General features: G+C 32.4%; 1 protein-coding gene across 1 annotated transcript in view; it reads left to right on the top strand.

Moving 5' to 3' along the window:
• The first annotated feature begins 10 nt into the window (after positions 1-10).
• ssuh2.1 (ssu-2 homolog, tandem duplicate 1) overlaps positions 11-10,782 on the top strand; it is a 24,768-nt gene continuing 13,996 nt past the window's right edge. Inside the window, exon 1 of the mRNA XM_056448081.1 lies at positions 11-84. Within this exon, the coding sequence (XP_056304056.1) occupies positions 60-84 (25 nt within the window). The 5' untranslated portion in view covers positions 11-59. The remainder of the gene's footprint in view (positions 85-10,782) is intronic.

Genomic DNA, 10,782 nt, shown 5'->3' on the forward strand with positions numbered 1-10,782 from the left:
GTGGAGCAGCTGAATCCAGAAACACTGTCAAACAGACTTCACCCGCGGTTTTCTGCGTTATGGACGACAAAGACGAAGATATAGGTGGGTACAATATTTCACATTACAGCTAACTTTTCCTTTGCTACAAGGTTTATTGTGTATGCTACTTTATTATTACTCCCAATTATGACACGGAATGGTTCAGCTGTAGCATCCGTCAAAGTTGTTTACAAAAATGTCTATGAAAGTTTACTGCAATTTAGGCTGTGGTGAATACTGTCGTGTTTTGAACCACACCACAGTGTGCCTTGTAAGTGTATTTACGTTATACATTATATTATATATATTATAATATTCACAAATTTTGTTAATAAATGCTCCAGCATATAAACTATAGTGAAGTGATTAACTGTAATAATTACTGTGTATTTTATTTTTTACTACAGTAAACCGTGGTGTATTGTATCATAATATACAGTTGTAGAGAACTACTTTTATATTTCAATTGTTCTATTATCATAGCAAGTCTAAAGTTTCCACAACAAATTAATTTAGGTATTTTACTGTAGTATGGTTGAACTATAATATATACTATAGTATATTCATGTAGGTTACTTTGTGCAAGAATTTGGAGAAATAGTTTTTGCCACAGTTTATTCTTGTTCTTACTAAGTCTTTAACTTATTCGAAAGATTTTGAACTATTCTGTGAAAACAATTTCTATCAATATTAAGAAACTTTAAGGTATCTGTTTTTCTTTATTTGTGCCAAACCTGATTATCTATTAGCTTTGAGATTATGAATGTGCACGTGAATAAACACATGAATGTGATTGTTTTGCTTATTTTACTAGTGACCGAAACTAAATCTACTTGGCATAATCCTAATCAATTATATCTTTTATTTATTTATTTTAACAAAAAAAAAAAATAATAATAATAAAACGAAATAAATGGGTTACACAGCGGCTCAGTGGTTATTACTGTCGCCTCACAGCAAGAATTTTGCTTGTTCGAGCCTTGGCTGGGTCAGTTGGCATTTCTGTGTGGAGTTTGCATGTTCTCCCTGTGTTCGCGTGGGTTTCCTTCGGGTGCTCTGGTTTCCCACACTGTCCAAAGAAGTGCGCTATGGGTGAATTGAATAAGCTAAATTGACCGTAGTGTATGAGTGTGATGAGCGTGTATGGGTGTTTCTCAGTGTTGGGTTGCGGCTTTAAGGGCATCTGCTGCATAAAACATTTGCTGGATAAGTTGGTGGTTCATTCCCCTGATTAATAAAGGGGCTAAGACGAAAGGAAAATTAAAGAATGATTATAACTGATGAGTGTGTTTATAAATAAAATGTATTTATTATTTTTAAAACATAATTAACTAAAAGAGAGTTTCATTTGTAAATAAAAAAAAAGTTATCCATATTTTCAAAAGGGAATTTCTATTGTCATATAGCGAGAATATTGAGTAAACAAACATTAACATCTGAAACATTTAACATTATTATTCCAGCTTATTTTTATTATTTTTTATTTTTATTTTACCTTTTATTATGATGAAATGGAGGACAGACAGAAAAGAATTGGGAGCAGAGAGAGGGGAAGGATCAGCATAGGACCTTGAGCCAGGAATTGAACTCGGATCGCCATGAGCACCATGGTACTGTATTTTGGCACACTTAAGCACTAGGCTATTGGCACCGACACCTTTGGCTTAAATTTTATGTAAATGTACTTACTAGATTGTAAGGGTGTTTCTTTATTTTATTTACACGTTATATATATATATATATATATATATATATATATATATATATATATATATATATATATATATATATATATATATATATATATATAAAATTATTAGCCCCCCGATTATTTTTCTGTTTATTTTCTGTTTAACGGAAATAAGATTTTTTTCAACACATTTCTAAACATAATAGTTTTAATAACTCATTTCTAATACCTGATTTATTTTATCTTTGCCATGATGACAGTTCTTAATATTTGACTAGATATTTTTCAAGACACTTCTATACAGCTTAAAGTGACATTTAAAGGCTTAACTAGGTTAATTAGGTTAACTAGGCAGGTTAGGGTAATTAGGCAAGTTATTGTATAACGATGGTTTGTTCTGTATCCAATCGAAAAAAAATATATAGCTTAAAGGGGCTAATCATTTTGACCGTAAAATGTTTTTAAAAATAAATTAAAACTGCTTTTATTCTAGCCTAAATAAAATAAATAAGACTTTCTCCTGAAGAAAAAATATTATCAGATATACTTTTATTAGCAGACAAATTTCCTTGCTCTGTTAAACATAATTTGGGAAATATTTAAAAAAGAAAATAAAATTCAAAGGGGTCAAATAATTCTGACTTCACCTGTATATATTTTTATATATGCGAAATGAAACATTTCAGCATAAATAGAAGCTCTAATATAGTAATTACATTTAATTTATATATGTGTGTGTGTGCGTGTGTGTGTGTGTAGTTTTAGAAACCAGATTTTTAATCACAGCAAATGAAGCTCCAACAAAAAACTCTAAATGACAATATGTTCATTTAAAAGATTGAAGAAATGTTACCAAATATTTACTGCATAAATTAATATTAACATTTTACTGTAATCCAGGGAAAACACACACACACTTGGTATATGTAGTGCAAAATTACTTGTTTCTTATTTTTCTGTTGAATAAAAACAAAAATCTACAGTTCAAATATAAAGTGTATTTCTTTAAATTATAAATTGTTTTATTATTAAAAGAAATTAAATGTATTTTTGATTTGACATTATTGTAAAGTCATTATTATACTAACTGTATGTGAACAATTACACTTAAGTGGTCTTCAACAACAAATACAGATTTTCTGTAGTTTTTATTATTGTACAAGGGTATCTTCTCACTTTATACTAATTATAAATATCATTTTTCAGTAATTCCATTAAAACACTGAGGGCAGGACCTATTTTCTGATAACTGCTGTATAATACTGCCTTTGTTATCTAGACATTAACTTTTTTCTGAACTTTGTTTATGACACCAAAGTACTTTCATGTAGCAAGAGCAAAAAAATGCAGCCTGAGGACAAATTAACAGCCTGGAACTTAAATGTTATCTTAAAAGCGAGTGTATCCTGTTTACTAAATAAAGCGCATGTCTGTCAGTTTAAGCACAATTAATCACACTGCAGATTCTTAAAGGCACCACGACCAATTCAATTAATCTGGACTGAAGCGATTGTTTACGTGTTGTACTCTTGTTATCAGTGTAATTTATTTCTGTTTTCCTATGATTAGGCACCAGACTGTTTTATAAAGACGTGTTCTCAGGGGTCTGTGGGTGTTTTCCTGTTCGCAAGTCTGCAAGTTTCATGGCAATTGGGGAAAAGATATTGCAATGTACTGTACTTCGTTTCTTAAAACATTTAATTTGCATCAACCCACTAGCCAATAAATTCTTTGCATAAAACAGAAGTTTATGTTTTATGCTTGTCTTGTTAATCGTGGTCATTTTCAATAACCATGCTGAATGAGTCCTAAAATAAAATCACCTTAAGTAAAAAGGTTTATCATTTGGTATCAGAAGTGGCTTATATGAAAGGCAAAGGCTCTAGATTATGGTTATTTTACCAAAATAAAATATGATCATGCCTTGATTTTTAATAATTTAATTAGGACAGTAAGGTCTGAATTTGCTTAGACAAAAGTCTTGTCACTTAACAGAAATAATGTACAGTGTAGAATATAAAGTCATGGTGCAGTGGATGTAATTTTGTGTATGACTCCCATCTTCAATGCCTCCTCCTTCATCTTACCCCAGACATGCTCAATAATGTTCATGTCTGGTGACTGGCTGGCCAATTCTGGAGCACCTTGACCTTCTTTGCTTTCAGAAACTTTGATGTGGATGCTGAAGTATGAGAAGGAGCACTGCGAAGAATTTTTGCTCTCCTGTGGTTTGTAATGTAATAGGCAGCACAAATGTCTTGATACCTCAGGCTGTTGATGTTGCCATCCACTCTGCAGATCTCTCACACGGCCCCATACTGAATGTAACCCCAAATCATGAGCTATTATTTGTTGCTCTTACAACTATAATCGACAATTGAAGACTTTTGTCATGTTTGTATAAACCTGTTAATCAAACAAGATTCTGATCAAAACTATGAATTTTACCTCTTTCCAACAGGAAAAACCACCAACAATCAAGAATGCATGATAATATGGTGGCATGGCGTTGCATCCAAAAAATGTCATTATAATGGAAGTCAATGGGCCAAAAATAGTCACTAACATAACCCAAGTTGGTAACACTTTATAATAACTACACACTATAAATCATTTACTAAGCATTAGCATCTAGTGAATTCATTATTTGTTAAGCATTAATTCTACATTAATAAACGTTAGTAAGCCGTTTATAACTGCAGCTACAAATGCTGTATTCTTGACTTATAAGCACCTATATAGTGTGCTTAATAATTACATTTTCATACTTTGTTAATGATTTATTTTTCATTACTAAATTAAGTATCGCATTATTTACAAACCAGTTGTATTTAAGAGTAGTTGAGGGTTTTTAGGATCATTCAGAATGAGTTAGTAAATGATTAATAAATTATTGGAATCAACATTTATATGTCTTATTATTCAGGCATATACTAATAGTTAACTAATATGTTAATAAATGCTTTATTAACTCAACTTCATGCAATTTTGTGACCTAATCTAAAGTGAGGACTATTTATGCTTTATAAATCCCTTATAAATGACCATTAAAGGCTCAGAATCAAATAAATAATAATCTTTGCAATCTTTTCTAAAAAATAAAATTACTGTAAAGTTTAAACATTGCCAAATAACAGGAGTGTCAAAATATGACAAAACTGGATAAAAAAACAACAACAATATAATAATTTACAATATAATAAGATGCAATGTTTAAACTCTACCATAATTTTAATTTAGATAAGGTTGCAAAGATTTATTTTTCATTTGAAGGACAGTTTTATTTGTGTATCTTTAAATGAAAAGGAATGAATAATGTCAATTTTCCTGTTTAGAATTTAACTGAGCCTTTATTTGTCATTTACAAGGGATTTATAAAGCATAAATAGTCCTTACTTTAGATTAGGTCACAAAACTAGATGAAGTTGAGTTAATAAAGCATTTATTAACATATTAGTTAACTATTAGTATTTTCCTGAATAATAAGACATATAAACGTTGATTTCAATAGTTTATTAATCATTTACTAACTCGTTCTGAATGATCCTAAAAACCCTCAACTACTTAAACACAACTGGTTTGTAAATAATGCGATACTTAATTTAGTAATGAAAAATAAATCATTAACAAAGTATGAAAGTACAAGTATTAAGCACATTATAAATATGTTTGAAAGTCAAGAATACAGCATTTGTAGCTGCAGTTGTAAACTGCTTACTAACGCTTATTAATGTAGAGTTAATGCTTAACAGATAATGAATTAACTATTTGCTAATGCTTAATAAATGATTTATAGTGTGTAGTTATTATAAAGTGTTACCTGCCGTCTGCCACTTCAGAAGCATTATTAATATTGAAGAAAAACAGGACATCAGTAACATCGGAATATTTTGCTTTCAAAGTCACAAAAAATTAAAGTCTAATGTTTTGATAACTTCATGTGTATTTCGCGTGCATTCACGGCTTACGATGCAGGTATGTGCATCATCTGTAGTGACTGACTGTAATGTAATACTATAAAAATATAATTTGTGATTTCTTTTTAACATAGAATCACACATGACTTTTTTGAGAGCTTATGACCTACTAATTACAGTTTGCTTTAAGAACATGTTAACAAATTTAGTTACAAACTAGCTAGTAGTTACAAAGCCCCTAGTGTGGACTTTTCCTTATGATATGAATATCAAATGTCTAACGTCGTGATATTTTGTGTTGCATCTGTGCTAATTAATTTTAGACAATATAAGCTACTGAAAGGTTCTTATCAGCCAGATTAGTTTGCTCAGTGTTCTGTATTTTTTAATTCAATTTTTTTTTTGTATAATAGGCTACACTATCTCCCTAATTTGAGTTCAACTTGTTTACAGAAAGTAAAGGTCAGTAAGGTCATTTTATTTATGCTTACTGTTTGCTCTAGAGGTTAATGAGTGTTTGATTTCTGAATATTTAAAAACAAATTTGAATAAATGTTTAACTTAAGTTAATATCTTTTCAGTTATTTTTTTCAACTAACACTCACTGCATTTTAGCAGTAAGAAGCTGTGATACAGATTATTGAGCTGAAGCTTGACTACAAAATTAAATCGCAAATCAAAATCGCAATTAGATATTTTCCCCAAATTACACAGCCCTATTTACTTGTTTATTTTATTTTTTGCCTTTTGTTTTTTGTATTACAAGTCTGCCCATGTACATGCCGAGCCACTGGACAAACTTGTAACAGCAGAGGTAACACACGGAGGTAAACGGTCAGCTGGTAAGCACGAAAAGGAAATGCATCATACAGGCCGTAGAGTTCGTTTTGAAGACGAAATGCAGCCATACGTACTGTACCTCTGGCTAAATAATTTGTGATCTCCAGAAATGTATATAGGGCTATGTTTTCAGAATGAGCCTATGTTGAAATTAAGGGTTAAGAGCTTTAAAGTTTTAAAATGACCACTCAAAACTGTGTGTCAAATAATAAACAACAGAAAAGCTAATGCTAAATTTTTTAAACTGCTATTGAGCTATCAAATATAGTAAAGGGAGCACTTCACAGGCAATACGTCATTTTTTTTTTTTCTAAATATGAGGTAAATTATTCATTATGGCTCTCATAGTGGCTATGAAAGTCATGCAGAATGATATTGAAGCTAAAAGCGTTATTATTTCAACATATTGTTTTAATGTTATATTATCAATATATCAGCGCATAAGCATGGAAATTTAGTCTAAATCTATATATTTGGCTTAAAGTGGGCACCCTGTATGTCCTCTTTTAAACATGCTGCATTGCTAGGCAACAGAATATAAACACATTTTTAGCAATCAGTATTTGGCAGCTGTTCATTGAATTATTAGGGTGCTTTCCCTCTGGGCTTTGAGTTAAATATACTTCACACAAACATCTTGTTACGTACATGAACAATGCCGCTAACAAGTGGATATAAATATCAGCTGGAGCGAGTTTCCTTCAGCAGAGATCATACTTCAGATTTAGCATGAAGAATGGGCAAAATGAGGCCTGTGTGCCAGACAAACAATGCCCTCAGAATATAGCAGTGAATGATGGGAGGAGCAGCTTGTCTGTGATACAATTCAAGTGCAAATTATTTAACGCACATTTATCAAAATTTATAACCTCCCAAAACCAAGACCCCCCTCTCCTCTCCTCCCCACTACACCACATGAAAACCTCAAAATATTATGCAATTCTGAGTGTGCCTCACACAGGTGAGTGGGCTTGACAAACCACCTGTAGAAAACACACTCTTTAATCTCTCTGACAATTTAACCGACAATTGTCTGACAATCATTCTAGATCTCTTAAAAATCCTCCCCCTCCTTACTCTAGCACTAAAGGACCTGTGAAGTGCTTCGCGATGTGCATTTTTTTTAATTCAATGTTTGATGTAATGGCAACCAAAACATGAAGAGAGGGTGGGACAAACAGCCAGTGAGAGTGGTTGAGCACAAGTGCATCAAATGTGGTGTCTTCAAGGTTGTGGAACATGTCAGATACTAGAGAGCATTTGATTTGTCTCTACTTGATGAGAAAGTATGAAGTAGTATGAGGTGACGTGAATAAAACCGTTGATTTATTTTGGTGGAAGTGACAAACTACAAGCTTTACATGTTTATATCGGTTTTATATCTTGTAAACTAGCATTTTGTCGCTGTTTTTTATTGCGCATAAGCTTATAGATTTCCTAAACAATAACATTACTGGTACTAACAACTAAAAAAAAAACTTTATTTTAATTTCATGGTACCTTTAACAATTCTCTGAGCACTAACAGTTCCTTTGTATAATTAGCAGTGTTGTGCAAGTTACTTCCAAACTGTAATACATTACAGACTTTTTTTTGTTATTTAAAAGTACTTTACAATATAACTGTCTCAAAATTGTAATATGTTACGTAACTCTTATATTACTTTTTAGTTACTTTCACCAAAATAACTTCAGAATGAGAACTTAACATTCTAAAATGACTAAATGTACTGGAGAGCATTTTACATCCAGTAAAAAGTGATATGATGTAGCAGAATGACTGTGACCTATCCAGGCTACTAACAATATAGCATATAATTGGCACCGTAACGTCTCAAGACATTGCAAGAAAGGATGACAACCAGAATCACAAATGATCTGTTAAAAGTATGGTAGAGGTAAAGTGATTATCTGGCAATATCTGTGAATAGCTTGGGTATATTCATATTAGACACAACAGGCCAATGCCATGATAAGATGCAGATTTTTTTTTTCTTTTCTTATTGTTGCCATTATTTTATTCACTTTAAATTCAAGTGGCTTACAACACAAAACTGTCATGCACAAAGTGAGCATGATGAACAGCTTTCTCAATATAATGCTCGTGCACCCATTTTTCATCTGTTTGTGGAAAAAACTGCTAGCGAGCTCTCATATATACGCTGCTCGCGTGCAAATTTTCTCACCCTGTCTCAAATACTCACTGCTCACGCACAAATTTTCTTGCGCGCTCTCAGTACACTGCTCACTCAGTGAGATTATAAGCAGACTCACAATTTGTGTCTTTTGTTCCCTCTTCCTTTTGCGCTTTTTGATGATTTATATTGGTCCACTTTTTATTAACAATAACCAAAATATTAAAATAGACTTGCATATAATTAAGCAGACCATTTTTGGCTGTGTTATATGATGAGATAATTCCAGTTTCAAACACTTAAAGACACAGAATAGACGTTGAATGTATAAAGAATACATTTTATTTTATAAACATTTATTAAACATCCAATATGTGCACCATACTTATCAAATAAAAAAACACATTTAAACAAAAATATAACTAACCCAAGCAGAAATGTAACTGTGATAGAAAACGGGAAAACTTGATTATGTATTATAGTGTACTATTCACTCTTCAAATAGATCTCACTATCAGTCTCATTTTATCATGGCAACTAAAATAAAGTGAACAAGTCTCTGTTGTCTTCCACATTGTTCATGAGATTGTGGAGGACATTTTCCCTGTCATCCTCTTCATTTTGAGAAAAAGCTGTTCCACAGGGCCCCTGAACACATATACTAGCATGTGCTGTGTTTTGAACAGTACTATAGTAAAGTACTTCAATTAATCTAATATAATACTATAGATGCTATGGTAACACAACAAGTGTATTCTAAACAAATTATCCAGTGCTGTAGATTTTTTTTTACAATATAGGGTATATTATTCTACAATTCACCACACTTTACTGTCGTAAAACTACACTTTGTATTACATTTGATCCGTTCACTATTCTTAATACTACAGTGTGCTGAAGCATTCATTAACAAGTTGTAAATAACACTAGCCTAAAACATACGCAGTTTGCCTAACACTCAAAAACACTATAGGGGCTCTATTTTGACGATCCATGTGCAAAGTGCAAGATGCAAATGCAATAAGGGTGTGTCAGAATCCACTTTTGCAATTTTAACGGCGGAAAAATACGCTTTGCGCCGCGGCGCATGGTTTAAAAGGGTTGAGCTTATTCTCTTAATGAGTTAAAGGTGTGTTTTGAGAATATACAAATCAGAGTCTCATCTCTCATTCCCTTTAAGAGTCAGTTGCGTCGCGCCATGGTGAATTTGCTATTTACATGGCGGACTTTGTAAGTGGAAAAACTGAACGCTTCACTAGCGAGAAAGCAGTTAAACAGAGCATCTGCTGCGCGAGAATGAAAGAATGAGCCTTCTTATTCTTTACTTTCACTTTCACTCTCGTGGATAGGGAAACGTGTTGTACACACAGACATCCATTAGCCTACATAATTAATTTTGTTTATTAAACGCAAAGATTTGTTTCAAAACTATTTCTAAATTCAATTCTAATTTCCAGCAAACGAATAAATGAATAATAACAAAGTGTGATCAAAAAACTAAGTTATGTCCAAATACACATGCTATGCCCCATATGGTCTAAAACCTGACAGGTGGGCAAATCTAAGCTTGTTTTCAATAAAACAAATATAAATATGCATATAATAAATAATACTGCTAATAATAATATTATACAAAAGCAAATTGTCATGAATAAACTTAAAAAGCCCCCTAAGATGAAGAAGGCATGAAGGCAGTGGTTTTTATATTTATGTAGAGATTGTAGAGATAATTTTTGTAATTTGTGAAGATATTTGTGTATTGCTGTACACCCTGTGTGTATTAAGCAATGTTTACGCGAGATGCACAACTAACGCACTCTATGCTGGACTTTAGACCAGCTTTGATCTGGTCTATTGAACAGTTTGAAGTTCCTCAAAATAGCAAGGCGCCAGCAATGTGCCTCAACACTCCTCCTTTTTTAGACCAGAACGCCTATGGGCACACATATGAGCGCAAATGCATTTGCTATTCAAACAGCGTGCTGCAAAATGTCAAAACGACTCTTGCGCCAAGCTGAAACTAGCAAATAACAATTGCGTCGCGCCTTGCACCGCATTGCGCCAGGTGTATGATAGGGCTTTAGTATTTATTATAGAATTGACCTTAACCTGTAGGTAAATAGTGTAGCAATATATAAACCATATCAACATTCTTAGGATAACAAACAGGAGGATCTCTG

The sequence above is a fragment of the Danio aesculapii genome, chromosome 22 (assembly GCF_903798145.1).
Source record: "Danio aesculapii chromosome 22, fDanAes4.1, whole genome shotgun sequence".
NCBI lineage: Eukaryota > Metazoa > Chordata > Actinopteri > Cypriniformes > Danionidae > Danio > Danio aesculapii.